The following is a 26,140-nucleotide window of genomic DNA, read 5'->3' as shown; positions in this document are numbered from 1 at the left end:
ATTTGAGAAGTTCTATGTATGAGCTATAGTTACCCACAGCTATAAACATTCACACACACAAAATACAAATGTTCCACTATCCTTTTCATCAGTAACTCTGAAAGCCACAGACATGTTTTTTCCACCATTACTGATAACTCATTTGTAGTCTGGGGTTATCGGAGATCTAGAGGTTTAGGAAGATGAGAATGTGCTATTAGTTTTTGCATGCGAGTGCACATGCAGCCGTTTTTCCACTCCACGTACACACGTGTGCGCCTGAACTGCACTGCCCAGAGGCTACAGCACGCTGTTCAGAAAGCCTTTCTCTCAGCACTCTGCTCTAACCACAGCACTGTTGCTAACCTACCGACCACAAGTATCTCGACAAAGCGAAGCAGTTCAGCCTTACCACAATCTGCAGTTTGACTGACTCACCAAAAGCAGAAGCACCACAGACAAAAACACAGTAGCGTAACAGGAGTAAAACAGCCTACTGCTAACGCTAATGCTAACAGCACCGCATGACACTAGCTAAACTAACTCCACGGCAGCTAATGCAACTTTGCGGCTGCTTCGGTGTGGCTAATTTTCATCTATGATACACCTCATTTGATAATCATGGAGGGGAAATTATATTTTGCTTATTAAGCAGAGACCGTTGACGGATTAGTGTTGACATAACATGAGTTAATTTATTTTCACTGCCTCTAATGGATCACACAAGAGGTTGTGATCAGACGGTAATTTCTGAGATTTATGGCATCAGGTGCGGGGTGTGTATTTGCATTTTTTTTTTTTTTCAGGGGATTTACAGCACATTTATTTCTGCTCATTTGGTGTTTAATTGGCATATCAACCACAGCCATTCAGGTAAACAGAGATTTTACCTTTAGCCTATCACACATACAAACATATTTATAACTCTAAATAAAAATACATATACTGTGATATGATATCCATAGTGTAGTTTCTTTTAAAATACTATTGTTTCTACAGCTTATAAGTATAACAAAACCCTAATACATTAACCAAGGAACTCCACATTTCAATATGTTAATTTGATTTATTTATTTATTTTAGTAGTTAACAAGAAGTTACTACTGTATTTAGTTGAAATATGATTACTATTTCAAATGTTTGTGAGTGAAATTGAAAATATACATTGAGGGTGAAATAGTTCTTTATCAAAAAAGGTGTATGTTTTATTATGCTGCTCACTAATACAGTACCTGTATTAGGGCTTGAATAATGCTATTTTTTAAGTATTGATTGGGTAATTAATCTTGAATATTCTATAAAATATACTTTTATTGTGAATAAATAATGATTATATTGCTGTTTTGAAGGAAAACTGAAATGGTTCAGTTTGTGTGTGTTTTTGATTATTCATGAATCCACGGTTAATTGTTTCAATTATTATTACGTGGGAAATAAAATAAAATATATTTTATATAAATATACAAATTTTTCAATAGGATTTTTATTAGAGGTAATGCTTCAGATGATTCAATAATATTATTCTCTCTCTCTTTCTCTCTCTCTCTCTCTCTCTCTCATAATGCAATGAAATATTGCTATCTGAAATTCATGTTAGTCCTAGGTGGAGATGAGAAGAGCAGGGGCTTATTTATGAAGCTCAAAATGGAGCTGGGTTTGGTTTGTGGCCGGAGACAGCTCTCTCTAAGACCAGAATCATGAGCAGCCAGCTGCTAAGAAGCCTGAGCAGATTATTAGAGAGAGAGAGAGAGAGAGAGGGAGAGAGAGAGCTAGAGAGAGGGGGTCTCTGACGGAGCGACGGAGAGAGAAAATGAAAAGGATGGTGAGATAGAGAAACTCATCAGACAGTCACTGTGTGGTGGAAGGATCAGTATGAGTCCCTCTCTCTTCCTCTCTCTCCTGCTATCTTCTTGAGCTCAGCTGCCAGGGCAGCCCGTGCGAGCGCCTCTCTCAGCAGGCAGGACACTGAGCGGCAAGAGAGGAAAAGATGAAACCACCCTCCTGGAGGGAGGTCAGAGAAACGGCCAGCTCTCTCTCTCTCCGAAAACATCTGGAGTTGCTAGCAGCCTCATCGTCCCGTCTAATTGAAGCACAAAGGAAGAGAGAGCCTGCCGTCACAGTGCCAAGACAAAATAAAAATAAAAATTTTGCCCCTACTGTTTCATCAGCTTTATTGGCATGATAAAATAAGCTCAGCTTTGCTAAAGCATTAGTCACATTATATATACACACATGCATACTAGAGAGGACAGGGCGTTTGTCTGGAGGGAAAACGTCCCGGGACCTATGAAGAATGGGTGTCCAGGAAATTACACTATGGTACAGTATACTAATTAGAACCATAAAAAATTGTCCAGGACCTCTTGCTTAATGAATTAGTTACTTAGAATGGGTCACAGTGAACAACTAGTCAACTCGACAACCAATCACTCGATTAGTTAGGTCCAACTAATTAATCTAGATTACATTTTTACAAACAAAATTCTATAGATGTACTATCTGAATATATATATATATATATATATATATATATATATATATATATATATATATATATATATATATATATATATATATATATATATATGTGTGTGTGTGTGTGTGTGTGTGCATATAAAACAGAAATGTGCTTATGTTCTGTATTAATAATAATTATAATAATAATCATTGTAAAAGACCTCCTATTCTCCTATTCAAGTCCTTGCTTTTTTTGGTTTCGTTTTTTACAACCTGAAAAAAAGAACTTGTTTGGTAGTGTGCTTCTGTTATGACTTTCTCTTGTTTGCGATAAAGCTTAAGAGACAGTGACAGTCACCCGCTACCCCCCTCACCCATCCCATCAGCCCCGGTCACAGCCACTGCAGTCTGTAGAAAAAAGACCCAACCCCCTTTTCTCCTCCCCCTCACCTTTCATTGGCCGCCTCCTTTGCCAATCACAACCCAGAGGCGTGCCTGAGAGTGAGGGAGCGCTGATGTCAGAGTCACATGGATTCTGGTGTGGTCATGCGAGTGCAGCTGAGCGGCAGAGCTATGCTGGCCAGCTGCTGCTGAAACAGCAGTGGACTGCTTGAGCTAGCACTCGCGATACCGCTCGCCTATGGACCGCCGAGCTTAATGATGTATTTTGTGATTTCAGCTATGAAAGGTAAGAGGAGAAAAGCATGCCGGGGTTATGTTTGTCCTTTTTGTAAACTTCCTTCTTTTGTGAGCGAGTCGAGCTGTAAAGGGCTTTATTCACAGTCAGCCAACTCACTGTAAGAGCGTCTCGTGGAAAGAGAGAGAGAGAGAGGGGTGCATTGGGGCTTGTGCAAGTTTTTGTTACAGGAAAATTGTTGTGGCATTGTTTCACATTTCTATTTTGTAAGGAAATTAAGTTTGTGCTTTTGATACGAATGAGAAAGTTATGTTGCTGAAACAGCTTAGTGTCAAACAAGAGGCTGTTTGGATACTGATGCCTGATTTTTTTTTGGAATTGAAACGAATTGAATACTTTTTTCATTATTTTATACACTCAAAATTTCAGTTTTCAGACAAGAATTGGTGGTCTCGATGCCCCAAGTCAGAAACCTCGAGTGTTTTTGTGTTGTTGATGGGAAAGGGTCAAGGAGAGTTTGAGTCGGGATGCAGGACTTGTCGTTTGGGTTGACGTCGGCGTCTGTCGTGTTCCACTGACCTAATTTTTGGGCCGTGAACAACCAGGGTGAACTCCACACCACTATCCTGGTGTTGATCCGGCCTCCGTAATCCTTCTCGCCGGTCCCATCCCCACCCCCACCCCCCATAACAGACACACACACTCATCTGCCATCTCTAGTCTGGATAACCTGCATTCTCATATTCACCTGTTTTCATTTAAAGTCTCTCTCTTTTTTTTAAATATACATACACTTTAAAATACATACACTCTCCCTCCTTTTTGTGCGCACACACAGATGTCATTCTGTATTAGGCGAGAGGTGTTGAAAGTGGAAAAAGCGATGGATGTTGGTGTTGAGCCGCGGTAACACCAATCTTCTCCTTCACACACTTTCCGTGAATCTCCCACTGAAAGCTTTTTGACAGTTCACCTCCACTGCACTCGCAGTTATTGCATCAACACGACACCGAACCGCCTCAAAATACTTGTATCAGTTTGTTGGAGCTCAGTTAAATAGCATACGTTATGTATTAAATAGATGTATGCAGCATCAGGATGCATCGCTAAGCCATATTTGTAACATTGAGTAAAAAAATATGTATACAAATTTTCCAGTTTGATTTTGCAAGGAATTACAAGAACGTGTATTGATGTTTACATTTTATGAATCTATTCTCCTACTTGTTCAGATCTTAGAGTATTTGGATTGTTGATACCTTCTCAGGCATCTGAATGTGAAAGCATGGTGTCTGAGTGTACGTGTGGGTTTAGTTTTTTGCATGCATGCAGACATTAATGTGTGTTTGTGGGTATGATCGTGCAAGTGTGTGTATGTGTGTTGTGGAGCTGGAGCAGGTGTATGAGATAGCCCCTGACCCCATGTCTCACGTGTGGGTTGTTCTGAAGAGGCTTACAACTGAAAATAGAGCTCTTGGAGACTGGAGGAATGCATAATCGTAGAACCAAAGCACATTTACAGGGTGTCTATCTCTTTAATAAAAGGATGTCTAATGTTTCAGAGAAGTTGATACAGTTTGTGTGGAATGTTTCCTACTGTTTTATTGAGGTTAATACTGTTTGCAGTGATTCCGTTCAAATATTTTGATAGGATCGTGTATTATTAAATGCGTTCAATTGAAAACTCTTCATGTTTTTATGTCATTTCAATTTTGAAACTTAAAAATCACGAAGAGACATGCTTGCTCATTTATTTCGTGTTTGTTTGTTTGTTTGTCATTTCAGTTCAGCATCGTTATCAGAGCAGTTGACTGATTGCGACTCTGATTTTGCTGTGAAACCACATTGCATTTACGTCTGGCGATTGCTAAGTGTTTGCTTTGCAAGTCATTTGACAGGCATGTTGCTACAGATGCTAATGCCTCTTTTTTTTCTCGGTAATATGATACGGTTATCTGTCTTTTTTCCGATCATCCCTCCTTTTTCCTTTCCTCTTTCCCAGCCTCCTAGCCACACACTTTCCTTTCAAGTACCTAATTACCTGTAATGGAAACATCCCTCTCATTACCCTATGCAAATAAGCTAGCCTGCTCCACACAATTAAGATGAAAACTCCAAATATTAATTACATAATTAAAGAAAGTTGTTTGATGTGCCAAAGACAGAAAAAAACAGGCCTGTTTCATCTGCGTGGTAATTAACCCTTTAATAAGCTATAAAGTATGCTGGAAAAGAGCTGTTTGAAATCTTCTCACATTTTTTTTGTGTGCAGTTTGCAAGTGTTCTGATGGGACTCATGCAAGTGTTCTGAAAAGTACCTGACCAGAATGAATATAAATGCATGTAGACGTTACAAACAAAGTTAAAGCAAATAATATTTGCATGCAAGTGAACGTTAGTGGCTTGCTCTCTCTCTCTCTTTAGTCAATAGGCTAGTTGAGTGTTCTTGACTAGTGTGATTCTCTGGGCACTTTGGTAACACAGCAGAGGTTAACAAGATTGGCTGTAATCCAGTTAGCCACAAAGGACAGAAAAAGGGCAGGCAAAATCAGATTAAGTTGAAGTAAAGATGTAGCCCACAAGCTAGGGTTAAAAATAAAGAGCGATTTTACTGGCCAGCAGGAGTGTTAAGTGGACTATTTCTGCAGCGGCTTCTGATTTTGCAATGGAGCGGGGTAAGGAGTCACTTTTATGGATGTTTAAGTGCCACTTGCTATGGTGTTAGTGTTCCTGCATTAAATATTAAGCATCTGGCAGTTTCAAAAGTTCAAAATGTAAAAACCTATCAAATTATCCAATAAATTGTGTTTGTCTTTGAATGTTGTGCTAAAAGCTATTATCTTTTTTACAGATGCTATGCTATAAGTAGCCAATTCTTGGTCAGAATAAGTTTCAAAATAAACTGAAATAAGACTTTACTGTAATGGGCAAAAAAGCTGTGTGAATATAAGGACTGAAACGCACTCAAATGTCACTGTCTTGTATTCCAAAATGTATAAGAAAGTACATTTTGGAAGTATCAGAAGTTCAGAATGTAAACCCAACATTTGGAAAAGACGTCACATTTGATGTCACATTAAAATAATAATAATAAAAAAAAAAAAAAAAATATATATATATATATATATATATATATATATATATATATATATATATATATATATATATATATATATATATATATATATATTATTCAGAACCCTCTCTTTCTAAGTGGTTGAACCTTAAAAATAAAGCATAATTTATTCTGACAGGTAAAACAAAAAAAAAGGCCTGAAAGGTACTCTATTGTCACTGTCTTTTATTCTGAGACATATAAGAAAGCAATTTAAAACTGGTTGCATTCTTATGGTAACCACAGGGGGCGCTATTGCTTACTGTTGCATAATCTCTTTTCTTCTATGGTCATGTTCTTGCAGGTTATTGTTTAATTGGACAGGTGTTTGAAGGTAACACTATTGCCACCTTAAATGATGAGGTTAGTTAATGCCAGGGCAATGCAAGAACATAAGTGTGTACAGAACAACAAAATAACATATTAACATTGGTTGAGAGACCATGCTCCACCACAGCTCGTGAAAGAAACTGAGTGGCACATTTCCACAGGTTATTACAGTTTGTGGCATTTGAGAGCGAGGGAGAGCGAGAGAGACTGTCGGAGTGTGTATGAGTTTGTGTCAGAACTGTGAAATGCATTACCTGCCAGCTTGGGCACGGTGACTGCTTAATGAGATATTGACTGGCCATTGAGAGCATAGATTTTTGATTTAGCTCCAGTGGTGTGTGTGTGTGTGTGTGTGAGAGAGAGAGAGAGAGTGTGTGTGTTTGATAAAAGCATCCAGACGGTCTGAAGACGCGGAGAGAGGGAGAGAGGGGGGATGAATGAGTGAATTTGAGACTGAGCAATGAAAGAGAGTAGAAAACACACAGAGAGAGAGAGAGAGAGTTTCTCTGTAGAATTGTAATCTGGCACTTCTCCTGGTTACCCATGCCATGCACGGACACACCCATCCTCACGCTACATCTGAGCCCTGGCACCTCGGACAGTTTGGCATGAGTCCCATGTGCCAGTCTCGACTCACCCTCTTGGCAGGCAAGACAATCTCCACTCCAAAGAAAATAGATCCTTGTTACATCAGATGCTCCTGTCTCCACTCAGTCAAACCTGCTCTAATTTTATCCCCTTAGACTTTGAGTCAACATGAAACAAATATTGACTCCATTTCCTTTCCTAATATGCAATTTTATGGCTGGTTCATCAGTACAGAATTTTAAGAATAACCGCCCCCCCCCCCCAGATATTTATAACTCATCTTCCAAATGTTACTTTCTCCATATTTGAAACGACTTTTTCTTTTCATCTGATCTCAGCAAGGCCATTTAAAATAACATTCCAAGTTCAGCACAAGTTCATCTCAGTCAGCAGCATTTGTGAAATATTGTGTATTACTAAACATTTTGATTGACATGTCTGTTGTTTTTGTCATTTGCAAAAAAAAAAAAAAAAAAAAACATCTTAAAGTTTTTGGTGATATGTTGTCATGTCAACCAAATCAGATATAACTTTAAATATAACCGTGTATATTTTGAGTATTTTAATTTTTCATGTATTGGCCCCATTCACATCCATTTTTAGTGGCCTACTGTAATCCAGATTTTGCAAGAAAGTATAAAGTTTTCTTTTTACCCAGATTAAGTTTCAACTAGCAGGTGCCAGTGATCCAGTCAACTCTTGACAGATAGATCAAGTCCCATCCTTTATTTTTAATCTTGCTGAATATCCCATTTCACTCGGAAATGTCACATAATGAAAATAATTGAGCTGCGAATGTTGTTTGATGTTGACTAAACACTTCAAGCTATAGAAGGTCTACTGATTATTGAACCATTTGCTTTAGATTTCGTGAGGTATCAAGCACTGTTTTTATGTTCGAGAGATTTGACTGTTCAGAGGGATAGTCTTCTCATGCCTTCAGAGTAATTTCCTCCATTGACTCCATGTTAAGAGCACAGTCATAAGGAACCCTTTGATGTCTCAAGCTGTCAGAATGTATTTCAGGCCTGCCAGAATTTTCCTTCTCACAGTACCGCACTGATAACACATTCACCACAGGTCCAGCTGCACCTACACACACACACACACCGACGGTGCTTGTATGTAGTGTATACATGCACAAATCCTCTGTGTTCTCAAACACAAAGTAGGGTGAAAGGTGACTATTCTCACACTCGAATGAAGTTGGGAAAGAGTAAGAGATTGTTTTGATTGGAAGACAAGGGGAATGAGGATGTGGCTAGACAGAATGCAGTAGAACAAGACTAGGTATCCCAGACATACAGGGGTGAAAGTTTGTACATACTGCCTCATTTGTCTTTAAAGAGACCCTGGGAGCATAGCAGTCCACCAGGTCAGGGTTTACCGAAGATTCTAAGATTCAGATGAGGCTTTTCCTCCAAGCCAAAGTTAGTTGGATGTACCTTGAGTGCAACTTATAAACAAAGCTGATGCTGATAGCTGTAATTGGGAAGGACGTATTTGGTCAGTGAAAACTAGTGCCCGCTATGCACTCCTCCAAGAGCAGATGCCGATATGATTATAGTGTGAGACCGCTTTGCTCTTTACTCTCTTTCACACAGGCAAAATGCGTCAAACCACAGTGGTGATTGAAGGTGCTCTTAGTCGCACTGGGCTTTTCTTGCACAACTTCAATTCCAAGCACGTTGTTTTGCCCCTTCAGGTTTTTAGTCGGGGGGGGGGGGGGTGTCTTTTTCTCCTTATCTTTTTTTGCCCCTCCTTCCTCCTTTTGAACACTCCTCTGAGAGCCGTCCACTAACCTTTTGAAGTTGCATCAAAGAGGAAATGGGGGAAAAAGCATTATCGATTTTGCGTTTTGTTAGACTCATATATAAAAGAATGGAGATGTGTGCAACAGAAACTCAGGACTGGGGTCTGGACTGCTTTCCCCGTTCTTTGCCCCTAAACGGATGAGTGAGAAACCTCCGGTGCCGACTACGCCACCCTGCCTCCTGGGGTTCCCAGGAGCCCTACTCCTCAAACCTATGCTTTTGTGCTATTAATCCCTGGGTAATTCAAATCCTTTTAGACGGACAAACCTGCTCTTTCTACCCTGAAGATGTCAGATCTCTTATCCCGTCTCCATCGGTCCGGTATCATCTTTCTTGTGAGCTCACAGATTTGACCCGCTTACTCCGACAAGAGCTGGGAAGGGTTGCCGAGGGTTTGCAGTTAATCAAATCTGCACTGCAGGCATGCATGAAGGAGTGTATTTGTTTGTGTTTGGAGAGATTGAGCGATTGAGAGAAAGAGGGTGACCCAGGGGAGGTAGATGAGATCTGTTTGTCTCGGTTTCCCCTCACTCTACGGTGACCCCCCCGTGACATAAACCGAGACCTCTGGGGCTTATCTCAAGTCATTCCTAACCCACAGAGTCTGATCTGGGAGTGGGATTGTCTCAATTTTGTTATTGTTTTTCCGAAGGTTACGAATTCAGCCTCTGTTGCCAATCTCATATGAGAAGAAAAGGAAGGTTTGTCAGAACTCTGCTGAGCACACTTGGATAATATTTCAACTATACGTTCAAGACGCAATCTTTATTGTATTGTCATCATGTTATACAGTGTGTCATTATTCTGCTAATTTTACACACAGCTCAGGAAGGAAGTATAAGAGAGATAATTCAGGTCTGTTCTTAGAGCTTTTCTCTTTTCTCTAGTTTCTTTCACATTGCAATGACGATCTACAGCTTTTAAAGTTCAAGTATCTTTTATACGCACATCAAGCAAGTACTTGAGGACAAAAATATTAGGTTTGGAATTCAGGTATCAGTCAGGTAAAGTTGTGTTTTGAAACATGAAACGTATAAAAAAGGAATGACATCAAAAAAGAGGCCTCACTTTTGGTTTCAATGCCACGGAGTGCATACTTGAGAGGCCAGGGGGTTCATCCTCCCTTCTTCACCATGGAGATCAGCTTTAATGTTCTCAAGAATGGCAGCAGAGAGAGGAGCAAAATGTGGGAGTATCCTTCTGAATTTTTATGAGATTAGGGAAAGGGACTGAAAGAGAGAGAGGGAGAAAGAGCGGGAGGAAGGCAGAACAATAGAAGCAGCTTCAAGTGGGAGGCTTGATTGTGGAAGGGAGATGAGCAACATTGAGTTGATTTAGAGGGGTTCCTGCCGGGGGCCATTGAGGGTCCCGCTGTTTCACTCTTATCCAGTATGTTCCTCCTGATCAAGCACCTGTACTCACTCAAATCAGAAAACAACTGCAAGATAAATGGCGCTCCAGACCACTAGATGGCAGTGTGACAGAGGAAAATATGAAAAAAATTTGGAAAGTAAATTGGAAGGTACAACTTTTACCTAATGATGCATTCACTCTGAAAGCAATTTGGTGACAAGGTGACCAGGCCTTGTTCATGACACCTATGGAGTTGGCATGACAGTTGTAGTTGATACCTATACAGGAGACTACAGACACCTAATGGCAACCAGAAGCAAAGAAACATGTCGTTTAATTGCTTTCTCTGTGAATAGAAACATGACTGCAGTTATATCTCAAGAAACATTGGCATGTCGTCTTCTGAAAGTCTGCATGCAGTCTAAGCGTGAAATTGTATCTCAAGGTTACTTTGATTAGGCCTGCTGTGTTCTAAACCAACCACATGGCATGAATTTAATTCTTTGCAACAACAAAGCCAGCCATTCTCAGCCACGTGTTATATATGCACATATATTTATTAGTAATTAAGTCATCCCTCCGTACTAATGATGCAGATGAAAGGATTTTTTTTTCCCCCGTTATTTATTTATTTAAAGCATACAATAAAATCACCAGAGCTTTCCTGACATTTCCCGAAGTTTTGAAAAACACAGAACGTCTTCAATAGAAACCCAAGCAAATAGCATCATTATTAGAATGTCCTCAGCTGAATTTATTGCTCTATCCACATTCATTCCTTAAAAGTAATGTATCACAACACAATCAATTAGAAGCAATAGCTTTGCTAGTCAGAACAGAGCACTGACATTAGAGATGACAGGAATTGTTTGCCTGTTAAGAGTCCCGTGGGGTGATGGTTGGGGTTTCTGTTTGCTCTGTAGCAATGCATGGGTGTACCGCAGTAGGGAAGAGGGACTGTGGAGAGGCCCTTGACCTGCGCCAGAGTGAAACCCAGAGCCCCTACTGTTTAAACAGACAGTCTGATTACTGATTAGGAGCTCGTTCCCTGTTGTGTGGAGCAGTTTGCATGTCAGCATCCATTCTACCCAAAACTGCACTGATTAAGAATGAGATGCCAAAGACAATGAAGCCTGGGCTGACTGTCTCTGTGTCTCTTTTGTTTTCTCGCTGTTTGCTCCTTTTTTAAAATCTCTGAAATCGTTTTCCCACAATTGAAAGTTATGTCATTCCAACTTCAATCGATCCGTCCATCCATCCATCCATCAATAGATAGAAACATAGATAGATGGATAGATACTGCACTGTTGAGTGCTGGCGTTCACCCAGGGTCTGCTCTGGAGAGCCAGTAGTGTTTTGTTGTTGTTTTGAAGGCTTTTTTTTTTCTCCTCTCTTACCCCATCTCTCTTCTTTTGTTGTTCCCCTGGGCTCCTTGTTTCGGAATGAGAGCTCTCCCTCTGCTGAGCACAGGTTCTTGTCTGTTCTCTCTCTCTCTCCCTCCCTTTTTCTTTCTTTTCCTCTGTCTGGAAGTACGCTGTGAAGCTGTCCATCCTGAACAAGAGCCGCATCAGCACAAGAGGCAGCGAACTCAGAGTCCACATTTCTGTCTTTCTTATTGGCCCGATCCCCAAAAAACTGTGACATCCTAATACGCAGCAAAAATGTGCTTAGACAGTAAGGAACAGCATTTTAGTAAGCAGTGCTCCAGTGACAGCTTTTGTACCATTTATTTCCTCAGAGTGTATTTTTTTTTTTATGCTTTAAGGGCCCCCAGTTGAAAATTCCGCCAAATTTCCCAGTAAGGTACGCGGAACTTGTTAGAAACAAAATCACTCCCTTTCCCTTTTCTGTTTAATAGATCACAACCACCACCTTTATTCCCATGCATTGACTGGTCATTACACAGCAGCAGCTGTCTGCACTCCTTACTTTGTTTCTTTGTTTTGTTTTTGTCAATAGTTTCGAGGGACTGGAACGGTGATGATAGCAGCATTAATTCGTCTCGTATGTCGACTGAAGGACACAACATGCTCGTCCACAGAGAGCCTTCTGAATCACTATCACAGCCTCTCAGACCAGCACTTGTCTTAGAGTGTCACTCTATGAATAACATCACTCTGTTACCAGTTACACAATGTGGGCGGCTGTGAATTATAGCATTTGTCTTCGCAAAGAGTGAAATCTCTTTCCAGACAGAGAATGACTGCATTATGCAGGCTTAAAAATGTCTCGTGCTTTTTCACAATTCTACATTATGGACTACAATCAGGGCTTGAATTTGAACGGCAGGTATTTTGTATAATTTTACTCATTCCAGCAGGTTCCATGCTTGTAATTTGAGACGTTCCTGCAAACACATAAAGCCAGCTCAAATAGCTCACCGAAAAGAGTTAAATAAATATGTAAAAATACCTGTCTTGTTGTTTATTCACATACACACAGCTGGTTATCTAAAGTCAGTGTAAGTAGTCGAGGGAGAAAACATACGTGTCACTATATTGGATCCATGCATCAGGTCTTAAAGTGACAGCAGCCTAACATTACACCTGCTGCTGTCTGTGCCCTTAATTTTAATCAAACAACAAAAGAAAAAAAAAATTGTCTTGACTGAAAAACATTTGTAACTTTAAATGTAAGGAATCACCTGTATTTATTTATACAATAAAGACTATCTACTGTATTTGATTACTTTATTCAATTTCTGTATTGAGCACCTGAAAAATACTTTTAGACCTGCATGAAAAATGGAAAGGCTATATTTTTTTTTTTACCTTTTTTATTGTATGTATTTGTGCCATTGCTTGTAATTTCTTCATTTGTTTTGCCTTCGTTTTCTTCATTGAATGTTTTTTTTTTTTTTCAATTCAGAGTTTCAAATCAAGTTTCCATGTGCTTTCTTTGTGCCCCAACTCACCCTCAAATTAAAAAATCCCCAGTTTTGCTTTGCCAAAAAAATAAATAAATAAGTAAAAGTGGCACAGTTGACTCCAATCTCCCCTGTATTACAGCAAAAAGAAAAACTCTCTGTGTGAGACAATCAAGCTGTAATCTTGACTTTGCACTTAAAAAAAAAAGTTATGAAACATACAAACAGATATACCGCTGCGAGGATGAGAGACAAAACATGCCCTTACGGGAGACTGTGCAACCACACAGTCTGAGACACTCACACACAGACAATGGAGGCATGACGAGATTTGTTGCGAGATGCGTAAGAGATGTTGTAAGGAAGATGTGTGCATATTGCTTTTGTGTATGTGGTGGCTGGTATGTGGTTTGTGTGTGTTTCTATATGGAGACCACAAAGAAAGACAGAAAATTGTAGACAAATTAAACGTTTGTGCACTGCGTGAATATGTGTTGGTGGGTTTGCCTGATCTCATCTGAACAGCAGGTTTTGTGCTTTTAACAGTTTACGTTTAACAAGTAAAAGGCAAAAGAAAACAGATACCAAAATCTGCATACGCACAAATGCCTTTGTTATAAAAAGCATTTTCTTCCGACGCCCGTCTAAACTGGTATTAACGCATGCGGGAGGAAAAACAAGGTCTCTTTGAAGCTCATTACAGTGATGTGTAACAAACATCCTTGAGATTAAACCAGATCATTGGCTGAGCGTCCTTAACATCAGCTGCGGTATGCTCTCTCTTTTCGGCTACGATCGAATCTCATGGCTACTCTAGCGCAAGACTCCAGCTAGCTTTAATTATGAGCTGAAATTGTAAATAAAGCTGTTGATGAGAGGAGTGTGAAAATTCTCAGGGAGACGTTGGCACAATAATGGGCAGCCGGCCCGGTCGAGGAGTCTCGTCTTTTTGATCTTTGACATATTTCGTAGGCATTGATTAGACCGAGCCTTTGATCTGTTGTGGGATACGTTGTTGCTTGGTTTAGAGGTTTAGTGAGTTTCATAATTTATACAAAGGGGATTTACGTGTGTGTGTGTGTGTGTGTTTGTTTTCGTTCTTTCCCAAGCTTGAGCAACCTTAAGAAAACAGTGCTTGCTATTGTGTTCGTTTACAGCGCACCTCTCATTAGCCATCCCTGTGGTAATCATCAGGCCCATAGTAAAAATATTCTCTTCCTCATATTCTCTCATACACAGACAGACTGCGAGTCAGCACTGCATTATTGATCAATTCCAGCTGAAATCGATTGAGTCCTGCACATCCTCTAAATCTAAAGACAGAGGGACTGTGTGAGAGCGATGAATTCTTAAACACTTCTCAGGACAGTTTTACCCTCGTTTTTTAAGCGTGGAATATAAAAATGTCATCATGGTGTCCTTGAAAGGCAGGTTAACAGTGAAACTCACACAGTGAAGCCAATGAAGCGTAGTTCTGTTGTGGGCCGCAGGGTAGGACTCGGAATCGGCCTGAATATTTAGCTAAAACAGCTAGTTGGTATAAAGAAATATTTTACCCCACCCCAAAAACAAAATGATGACTGAAATGTTGTGATATTAGAATATGGTGTGATATACATCTTTTTATGTATATATGTATAACTCTTTTATATATTTTTATATATCTAGAGTTCTCTTTTTACTTGAAAATACATTAGACAGACTGTTGTAGGCACAGCTTTGGATTTGCATCAGGTTTGGATTTGTAATTATATGTAACAATTGCTGCACTGCACATTTTGGATTTAATATATCTTGTTTAATCTTGTTATATCTTGTTCAGCTCATAAGATGAGACTACAAGACCTGAAATGGGAAGAACAGTGAGAACCGCCCCATTTCTGGGCATTATTTATTATAAATTGTACACCACAGCAATGTTTATTTATGAAATGATTATTTTAAATTTAAATTTAAACAGTTATTAGGTTTTTTTTCTCCTCTGTATAAGCTGTTGATATATTCGAGCTGCTGGAATTGAATTACAAATGGCTGGTTTCTTATAATAGTGTATTATATTTTCCATTGAGTTAATATGACTGGTATGTTAGGAAGACTGCCTCATTGATTTTGATACCATAACAGCACAACCCCCAAACACATAGACTGAGTAAATCATGCAAAGATGAAGGGTTTACTTTTCAACCTCTCCAAAAAATAAAAATGGTAAAAAGATTCATTTCAGCCCAGAGCTCCTATTATGCAGGAAACAAATTGAGATTTATGGAATTAATGTGTATGCTGCATGAATCGAGATCTATTTTGGGTGCGCAGAGCATTGCGCTGTAAAATATGATTGGTTGCAGGAACGTTTCCGGAGTGTTGGAGGAACAGCCAGTGAGTATTTGAGATGGGATTAGTTGTAGAATAGTGGCATAGATTGCTCACCATGTTTCCCCCCAGAGCCTGGCGTTTGTTGTCTAAATACAGTTCGAATGTGCCCTCGCTCTTGTGGTGGGTGGCTTGCTCCGCTCAAGGTCGTTTGGGATGGTAGCGCTCCATTAATAACACCTGTGAATCTACTGCATCTGTATGCACCCCCATCTGGCACAGCCCCGCCAACTGCGACCACTTCCATTCCTCCCAGAGGATGGCGTGTAGCGAACCCACATTAGTGGAGAATTCGTAAAGCAGGTCGTGAAGGAATGCCTTCCATCTGATCATTCGCAGCTTCAGAAGATACCATTCTCTCACGGTACAAGAACAGGCGTGAACAAGCAAGCTTGTTCATACATGAGCGTATGTTGTCGACATCACAAAATGCTACAATTGTCTACCAGCCTCTGTGAGTGCAGTGAAGATGTGAGTTTTGGACCTGCTGGGTAATTCCCTATTTGTTGCACAGCCCAGCAGCTCTACTATGGGGATGCAATTATCACAGTCCCAGACGTTTGCTGCAACCACGTGACAAGGTGCTACTAGAGGAACCATCAAAGCCTGAATTTAAATGATGCATTTAATTACGTAAAATGGGAATTTGCATGTGTGTGGAGTGTTGGAGAGCTAGTGTGTGTGTGTTAGTACCAGTGTATGTTTGTTTGAGGGGTACGGTGAAACTAGTATAGCTGTGTGTGGTATCCAGTGCACAGCAGGCTAGCAAACAGACAAGTTTAGTGTAGTAAAGGTTTTGCAAGTGTGTGTGTGTGTAGGTACTCTAGCAGCGATGGTGACAGGAGGGAGAGATGCACTCCTCTCCATGCAAACAACAGATCTGTACTGCTCTGCCTCTAATAACAGGAGTCCCACCCCATAAACCCACAACTCATGTGTCTTACACTCTCTCTCTCTCTCTGTCGCACTCTACTTTTCTCCCTCCTGCCTTACTAAAGCTTAAATTAGCTTAAAAACTGAAGTATTTGTGTATTACGTCATCAGAAATGTTAAAACCTGAGAGAAACCGGATTACTTTAGTTACTTCAGTTTACATTACGCTCTATGCTAACCTCTACTCAGTTACTTAATCTGTAACTGATCCACATTGGAATTAACATTTTGTCTTACATAGTTGACTCAGACTACGGATAGGCAATGTTCCTGCTTAGTATCCACACCACAAACGTTCTCAGATTAATGTGATAAAGAGAGCCCTGACTGGACAGGTAACTGGGGTCCAGAGATGGAAGGTTATCGTGCAAAATCAGAATCCTGTTACCGTTCATTTCCTCCACCGACCGGGATGAACAGAATGAAGAATTTTAATGCCAGTGCGTGGCTGCGCTAGCTAGCGAGAGCATGTGAATCCTAATAGAACAGTTACATTTTCATGAGAATTGCAGAGAGCTGCACAAACTCAGCACTTGCTTTCGATTTGCCTACACTGGAGGGCTACGGAAAGGGAAGAGGAGATGATGCATACCTTACAGTGGGGTTAAACAACCCAGGCTTAAGGAAGAATATTTTGTTTGATGGGTCCTAAACTGGTGGTAATGAAAATGCACTGACCCCACATGACGACTTTGTACTACTTGGATCCACAATCATGATATACTCTTTAACAGGGACTGTCTGTACAAAATTGCACTACATTAGACCATTCGTTTTTTTGCAATCGGTAGGTGTAGAATAAGGTTAAGTTCAGGTTCAAATCTCAGTTCCAGTCTAGCAAAGGTGAACCTGCCTAATGCCGATACTAAAAACACTCTTGATCCTAGAGGAGGTTCAGGAGAAAGAGATCTTAAACCGCAAGGCAAGGATTCCTTTCAGTAATCCACACTGGCTGCTGCCTCAGGCTCTGTTCTCTATTGGGGCCAGTGTGTGTGTGTGTGTGTGTGTGTGTGATGGCTTGGTTTGGACAGGTCCTGCAGAGAGAGAAAGGGATGGGGTAGCAGAGAGCTCCAATGTTAGCACACAATACGCTGGATAGAGCATTATGTAATCATGCCTTATCAAGACCCACCGCCTGCATGGGCAGAAACACACAGGACTCTCTCTCTAGCTCTCCCTCTATCTTCCACACTCACAGAGAGAGACACACACTCACCTCCCACCGCCTACTGAGAGAACGCAAGCCTTCATTAGCTAGGCTAAATATCCCTGCTTTCTGCAATCTCCGTCATTTTTGGCCTTCGGGCACTGGGATAATTACCTGCTCTCATTTCCCCTCCCTCTGGCCAGTGGGGAAGAGTCCTGCGTTGCATTAGTTTGCATTAAATTTTTATCGACATGCCGCACATTTTCCCATCCCGTCAGCCACAACGCAGCCCTGACGGACAGTTGCCTTGCCTTGATGTTTTCGCCATGATTCGCACCTTCTTTATCCAGCTTTCACCAAGAATGAACATGTTAAACAAAGCATGCAGTGGGTGAATAGCGGATTCTCTGTTTTTGGATGGAGGAGTTGGCGGAAATTCTGGGGGAACAATGTACAGAACGTTTATGTGTGGGAGTGATAGTAGATAGAGAAAGCGTCATTCCGCTCGGGCCTCGCTGGCATGCTGTCCTTTGTATGTTTCATTTTGTCATCTTTCTTGAAGCAGCCTTTTTACTTTTTTAGTCAAGCACATCCCATCAGAAGGGTGAGGCTTGTTTGTTTTAGTAACTGACTAAACAACTTAACTATCTCATCAGAGTTTTGGATGTACTTGAAAATCACAGCCAGGTAAACACTGGTCACATCTAAATGGTAAACTATGTTCTGCAAAACCCTAACCAGATTCGAATGACCTCTAACCAAGAATAAGGGTAGGGTACTACAGGACAAGTAAGGAATGTGGAAATGTTGAAGGTTACCTCAAGGACTAGGGTTGAGTACACTTGTTCTGCACCCATACAACTATATACCTCTTTCAGAAAAGCTGTTGGATTGAAAGAAATAAGCCCCCCCCCCCCCCCCATAACAGTAATTTAAAAAAGTAAGCCTTCGACCGGTATCTTTAGGGGACTTGTTTACAGCCAGAAGAGGATTCACTTCAGTGGCCTTCTTTAATTAGAACTGAAATGACTGGTTGGTTGATCAGAGGTGTCAGTTTAAGTCGGGATTTGAAGACTGTTTCTAAGCCCCATCAGTGCCTCTTGTAGCAGTTCCATGGGGAACATGGACAATGATGGGAGCACCTTCAAAACAGGAAAGGAACCAAGTGCCCTTGATAGACCATCCTCTGATTTCAGGGTTTAAAGAAAGGGATTTCACATAACTGAAGTCTGTCAGGGGAATGATGTTGAACAAAAATCTTTTTGAGAGACACCTAGCATCAAGAACAAAGAAAAGGAGTCTTCAAAGATTAAGTGTCTTATTTTTTCTGGAAATAACAAACAGGAAAATGTATTTATGGGATTCATCATAATTTGGTAGTTTCATAAAGCTGGGTTAGATATATCTCTCACAGGAAGTACAATATCTGCCTATAAACACTCCATCCAGTCAGCATTAGAATGCTGAAGAGTACAACCAGGTATTTTACCAGGTATGATATATGTGTAGTCCTTTTGTTTTGAACTTTACAAAGATATGACCAACCTTTCCACATCCTTCCAACAAGCCAGTATTGCTGTTTATTAAAACAATCCTCTCTCTGCTCTTGACTTTCATTACACCAGCACACTGCAAATTGAAAATGAATTTATAGATAAATGCTTTCGCTGCGCTGACAAATTATGCAGCTGTAGCTCAAAGAGACACGTTGTTTATTTTGGGACGGAGCACAACTGAAGGAAACAAAAGGAGAAGAGGCTCTGAGAATGTTGATTAATAAGATGAATAACCACTACACAGCACTCAGAAATGAAAATGATTGGCTCTTCAAATACCCTTCCTCATTATTGTAATTATAGGTGCTATATTACACCCCGGATTAAGTATTCATTACAGATTAAGGGGCGGATTTGAGCGTGTTGTAGAATGCGCACTTCACTGTTTTGACAACATACTTGAAAAGGCTGAACCTCAGCCGAGATGCATGGGAGATTTTTTTTTTTAGCACAAGCGGGTGTTAATACCTGACTCTTTCCATCTCATACTCAAACCCAGCTTGGTTCTTTTTATCTCTCAGTTAACACCTCCACACAAATGCACAGCCACACATGTGGACGCATAAATACAAGCACACACCTACACATGTACATAAACGTATAAAATTATGCCTTTCCATCCATCTTTCTGTCCTTTGCTGTATTCTGCCTCAGTGAATCCAACACTGACGAGGAGTAGAGTCTGTCATGGAGACAGCATAAGCCTTTCATATGCATAGCAGAGATAAGAGGCAGCCATTTTTATCAGTTCCTCTCTCTTTCACCAAATCTTTACAAGAAAGTGTCTCCAAATCCCCAGTCCTGGTTAATGATACGGCCCTGGTCATGACAAAATGAGCCCACTTATGTTTTTTTTGTGCTCTAACCTGACAATTATGCCAATTATAGACAGGCTGTGCTGTTGACAAACACGCCGGGAGAATTGCGAGAGTAGGAGTCCCCCGCTACAGCCTTCTCTGTAATTTAACTAGCGCAGAGCAGCGTCGCAAAGGCTCATTCTGCAAAAAAATGTCTAAAGCAATATGTGATCATCAGCGATGGGGTTGCCAGTCGTTTATTTATTCCAGCAAACAAGTTGAATGCAGTTTGTGTGCTGGGATTGTGAAGGATAAAGTGATGTATTCTGTTTAGTAGGCCAAGTGTTTAGAACTGAAAATGTCTTTCGTTTGATTCGTAGGGCCCAGGAGTTGCATTCTGAAAAGTGCCAAAACAGTACATGTGGAATGTTGTTAGGAACTAAATCCATACTAAAGTCCATTGCTCATATTTCTTTAAAAGAAACATTAGCTTGAAGCAGCTGTTAGCATCATTCTATATACGGTGCGTAAATGGAGTTAAGCTTGTTAAATGGGTAAAGAAAGCAGACTAATGTTATTTGACAACATATGCTTATTATTATCATGTTGCAGAACTAAAAAATACCTTTTTACGTAAAACTTCATGCCAAGGAATATCGGTTTTCTCATTGGCTTGCTCTTCTGAAAAACAAATTAGCTATTAGATATTTCAGATATCCGTATTGACAAACTGAGCAAAGAGGCAGCTTCGGAGTCAAAAGGGGGAAAAAAAAATGTTCCAGCTCTCTGGAAAATGTGAATTGAGAAGTTTTCATTGGTATACATTCAGGAAATGTCATCTGATTTCGATTAGTGGCACTGAAATAAAGACGTGTAATCAAGAGTATGTACTTTTGCATATTCCACCGGCGTGAGGTCATGCCATCTGTACCATGACTTTTGGGCTTTGTATGGGTCTGGGAATAGGGGAAGATGGGGTTACAACATGAAATAATCTAGTCATTTGCCATTCCGATTTGAGTTTCCTACTTCTGGGGTAAATAGAAATGCTAAATGTTGTCTCGTTTGCATCATATAATCTCAGGTAACCATTATAATTTCACTGTTGCTGGTAAACGGTTAACTAAGGTGAGGTCAAACCTGAATTACCTGAGCTCTGGAGTCTGGTCAGCATCTAAATAGGAAGCTTAACTTCATTTACCTGTAAGCCTGGTTTAGATTTAATCCCTGTCATGGTATATCAAGATGCTTCCCTAAAAGCACACGTACATCACGGAGACGTATATTTGTCATCTGCAAGTCATATGTTTACGAGTGTTTGTTCATCTGTAATACATCTATAGGACATTTCCTATCAGATGTCAAATGTCTTTAAGATGTTTATGATTTACAATGTATGTAAAACTGACATCTTAGACACGTCTATCAGATGTTTGTACACAGCAGATGCTTTCCAGATAAATCTATCTTTAACAGACGTACATGTGCTATCTGGGTTAGCTTCTTTCCAGAAATTCCCAGACTCTCTCTTCCAGTTGCTACTGTTTTTCTTAATTATTTTTCTTTGTCTGTCTTATCTCTCCCTCTCATACACAATTTTATTCTGTAGAGGTGATTTTGAGTGCCAAAAACAGGCAGTAGATATCCTGTTAAATTCTGCAGTTAGCATTAGCTATAGCTTCCCCATTATAGATGATCTAAGATCTTTTTGTCCATAAATATTTTTTTTTCATATATTTCTATTAGCAGCTGAAAAAAGAGCAAAATTTGATGTAGACCACTTCCACAAGACCAATATTAGCAAGGTTTTCCTGTCAGTAAACAGTTCACTGGGGACAGACATGTTTTTCAGTGCTAGTCAACATTAGCATAAACTTTCCTCTTCTTATGTTTACATTGTGTTTTTCATTCTTTTCTGAAACTGAAACCAAAAGATACTCTTAGGAAAACTGACCACTAAAGAAAAGAAAAAAGACATGGTTAATATAGTAAAACCATAGTAATCACAAATTAACCATGGTCTTGCTGCACTAATCATAGTTTAGCCATGGTATTTGTAATGAAACTGTGGTTATAGAAAAAAGATCAATACCCCAAAAAGCCATGGTTACTACACTTTTACTATAATAAAACTGTTAATGGTTATTTTTTGTAATGGTAGATTAGCTGCTACAAAACCAAATTAGGCTAGCATGGATATATTTTGGTACATGTGAGTTTGTGCTGCTTAGTGCTTGTTTGGTTCCAGCCTAGCATCTGGTGGGCCATCCTGTTGACCAAAATCAAATCAAATCACTTTTATTTCCACATCACAACAGCACATGTGCCTTGGTGAGTGAAACTCTTGGGAGCGTGCTCCAGACAGTGCAGAAACAATTTCAATATAGAAAAACTTGCAGACAGATAACAATATGCATTATACACATACATATACTCAGCGCACACAGTGTACTATCAGACATTATTACAGTTAGCAATACACAGTATATACACATTCTACATTGTTCATAAACCTATTTCATCTAAATTATCACTATTATGGTGATACTATTTGATCAAGGCAATCTATGTGTTTAGTTAGTAAAGAACTCTAGTGGGGAAACCAGCACAACATATAGTCTTCTGTATGTGGTTAATATTAGCTTCACCAGTGACTGTCACATTTTGTTGAGGCCACATAGCCAGCATGATTTACACTGCTATCAAGTGAAGTGAGGATGCCACTGGATCTGTTATCAGAACTCTGATTACAGCAAGCATTCAGATTCATTTTCATCACCAGTGCTCAGGAATACAAGCCAGTCCATTTGCCCGAGCTGTTATGTAAGACAGTGCATGTGTTTGTATGTTTGTGTTTGAGTGAGAAAGTCGAAGTAAGAGAGAATCCTAACCTCTTTCAAGCCCCCAGGGGTGAAGGGAAAGCACATTGTGGGCAGTGTAACGATTTGCAGTGTTTTTGTTTTAGTCTTGACAAAAATGCACTTTATATTTATTATTTTGTCAGGTCATATTGACCAGTGAGTTTTACTCGTACAAAAATGTTTGATTGTAGTGACCTGTGAATTTCAGTTTCTCTTTCTCTTGCAGAGATGTTGGGTTGTGATCGGTGTGGTTTCTGTCACAGTCCATTGTGATATTGTGTTTCATTACAATTCATTGTGAGAAATGTATTCTGAGGTGTATTCTGTTGTGGAGTAGTTCGCGATACCCAGGCCTATAAAAAAGTGGGTTAAACTGTAACAGATTTTAACCAAACATAAAAAAAAAATATAGCTATGTATATATCTGATTAAACTCAACTATTATAGGATGCTTTTTAACTTATTATAAAGCAGTTCAGTTTACCAGTTTTAGACCAAATCGCCAACATACTATGACTGGATTGTTTTGAATGAATTATTTCTAAATGTTTCTCCTAAAAGAACCATTGTTAATGCATTAATATATTGCAGTTCGAGTTTTTCAAAACATGTTTTTGTTAGAACTGTTTTCATTTTATCCTTGTTAGCTTTGACGATCAAAAACCCCTTCATCAACTAACCTTTAGTGCCAGACGAGACGAGAATAACATTGAGTGTTTCCAAGGCTTTTGTAATGTTGCATGCATTATTGTGTCGTTAAAACATCATGAGACAGATTTTCAGACAATGGATGGGAAGCTTTCATGGCTTATTTAGAAAGCTTGCGGTTCAAGCCAATCTAGAACAGACGTAGTTCTATCTAATTAATAAGCACGCGAGAAACTGACTCTTTCAAGTGAATTTAGAAGAATCCGTTTTTTTTTTCTTTCTTTTTTTTGAGGCAAATTCACAGCATTGTAATTATTGGGGAGGGAATGTCAAAACAGTTCAGATAGCTGTTGGGAACAGATGCATTTTTTTCAACCTCAGTCAACTCTCTCCCCTCTCTCATTCCATTTCCTTTCTTACTCTTTCTCTCTTTTTTTAACATCTGCCTTTGGTTTTAACAAGGAAAAAAGACATGCCAATCATCCCCACTAATGGAATGTGGATTTTCTAATTCACTCAAACAGAACGGTAAATTGAAAAAGAGTGCAACCTTTTTAACACACACACCAGTGCTGACAGTCAAGCTCCATTATCTGACAGCTGGAGAAGTTAAAAATAACCAGACTCGCAGCAAATTAGACGTATCATTTGGCTTCTAAACGGAGAGATGAATGTATGTGTGAATGTGCTTGCCATACCGTGACATGAGGCCAATACATCAACCTCCTGTTTGTCTGTCTCTTTCATAAACTCCGACTGGAATAAACAGACAATGCAATTTGTTACAGCGCAAGGACTTTTTTCGCAGTCTCCGCCACTGCGCCGAGATCACCAAATGATCCACAGCGCATTCTACCCCCGACGATCCGTCCGCGCATGCAACCATTAATCATCACTCGGGTACAATCAAGGTTATTGCTATCGCTCAAAGCCATGTTCAGAGTTTTCATATGTTATATTTCTATCGAACAATAAATCTGACATGTACGGTGAGGATTCAAGAAAGCGCGCATGCCCTTGATGTAATCTCGCTATATATGAATACGTAGGCCTGACAGGGCTATGAATCTCTATTGTTGCTGTCATAGATAGCAATTTTCCATGACATCGAGTCGCTGCCGTACCTGACTAGCACTAACGAGTATTCGGTTACTAACATGGTAATTTAAGTCTGCGGGAGGCATCTCTTTTTTCAGTATGGTAAGGGAAGGAGATAGTCCCCTCTGAGTCATGTTTCTAGCAGACTATCTGTTTACCCTTAAATACCCTTCACCATCATTGTTTATTTAGCTCAAGCTAATCATTAGCCAGTGGGACAACAAAAAAACAGCCCCCCAGAACATGGTGTCAAACTTTAATCAGGAACCTTGTTTTAGGTCTTAAGTAATTATGTTACTTTAACACACTGGGAACATAAAACCACAGCGGGACAATGAAGCAACATAGCATGTTAAACCTAGCAGAGCCGTATCATGCTAGGTAGGATTATCATGTGCTTTTTTTATGCCAGGCTTCAGTATTATTATGGCTCACTACAAACCACATAAATCAAAGTATTAACCTCCTTTATGTTTCGGCTACGAATATGAATGATATTTCAAATAGTGAAGTTTTTTTTTTTGAGGAGACTGGACTAACCATTTTTTCTGGCGGAAAAAAAATACTGCAAAAAAGATCTTAGATTGCATCCATCCAGAACACCCTAGAAGTATTGTAATTGTGAATAAATGGACAAGCACCACTCACATTTTCTTCCCCAAAAGCCTAAAATTGTGTCAGATCATCAGGTTCTCCAGAGATTCGCACATGACTTGCTGGTTAGACTGGAGTCGTGGGTGGGTTTGAGAAAGTGATCAAAAATTCTTGTCAGCTCATATTCAGGGAATGTGTTAAACATGGTTGTGTGTGATGGTGAGATCGACTGTATGCCCATATTCTGTCACAGTGTGTATTTTCTCATTATAGCCAATTAATGCTTCAGGCGCACACTCCACTATTGCTCTTTCTTCTTAGTGTGTGGAAAACTTATTTTCCCCCTTTTTATTCATAACAGCAACTTTATATTTTACAATTGTGACATTTTATCTCATAATGTGAAATTGTTTGTAACAGTCGCCCATTTATAGCTCTGTCACAATATGCCTTTTTCATAATTGCTGCTTAATATTAAGATGCAACTTTGCTTCTCATAATTGAGAGTATATGTGTTGCGATGTGATTCTCAAAATTGCAACTTTTTATCTCACAATTGAAACTTTGTATCTCACAATATGTAATTATATTTTGCGACTGAATCTTAAATCTCATAATTGTTAATATCTCACTATTTGGCTTTCTCATAATTGCAACGTTTTTGTAATTGCACATTTAGATATTGTAATTGTGATTCCGTCTTGCATTTCTCCGAAATATTTGAAAATAATTGAAACAATATACGTATAACTCATGATTGTGACTATTTTTACAATTTGTTTCTTGTAAATTTGCCTTTCTAATAAATGCTGCTTTTTCACAATTGTGAATTTATTTTGAACTGTTTCAAGTCTATTTAACAATGTGATGCAAAATTGTGACTTCATTTTTGCCATTTCAACTTCCTATTTTAAAAACATATCTCACAATGTGACTTTATATCTCATAATTGTGACTATTTTTCACAACTGCAAATATTTATTTGTGATTTAAACTT

The 26,140-nt window shown here is 39.5% G+C and overlaps 1 protein-coding gene across 2 annotated transcripts in view; it reads left to right on the top strand.

Annotated features, from left to right (window-relative positions):
• LOC113067023 (nuclear receptor ROR-alpha) overlaps positions 1–26,140 on the top strand; it is a 249,280-nt gene that overhangs the window by 188,688 nt on the left and 34,452 nt on the right. Inside the window, exon 1 of one of the 2 annotated variants that reach the window (XM_026239202.1) lies at positions 2,784–3,124. The exons of the other annotated variant lie outside the window; for it this stretch is intronic. Within the exon in view, the coding sequence (XP_026094987.1) occupies positions 3,094–3,124 (31 nt within the window). The 5' untranslated portion in view covers positions 2,784–3,093. Of the gene's footprint in view, positions 1–2,783; positions 3,125–26,140 lie in introns of those variants that run through there. 2 annotated transcript variants of the gene reach the window in all.

The sequence above is a fragment of the Carassius auratus genome, chromosome 50 (assembly GCF_003368295.1).
Source record: "Carassius auratus strain Wakin chromosome 50, ASM336829v1, whole genome shotgun sequence".
NCBI classification, from domain to species: domain Eukaryota; kingdom Metazoa; phylum Chordata; class Actinopteri; order Cypriniformes; family Cyprinidae; genus Carassius; species Carassius auratus.
The sequence above is the reverse complement of the archived record's forward strand: the minus strand, read 5'-3'. Positions and strand labels throughout refer to the sequence as shown.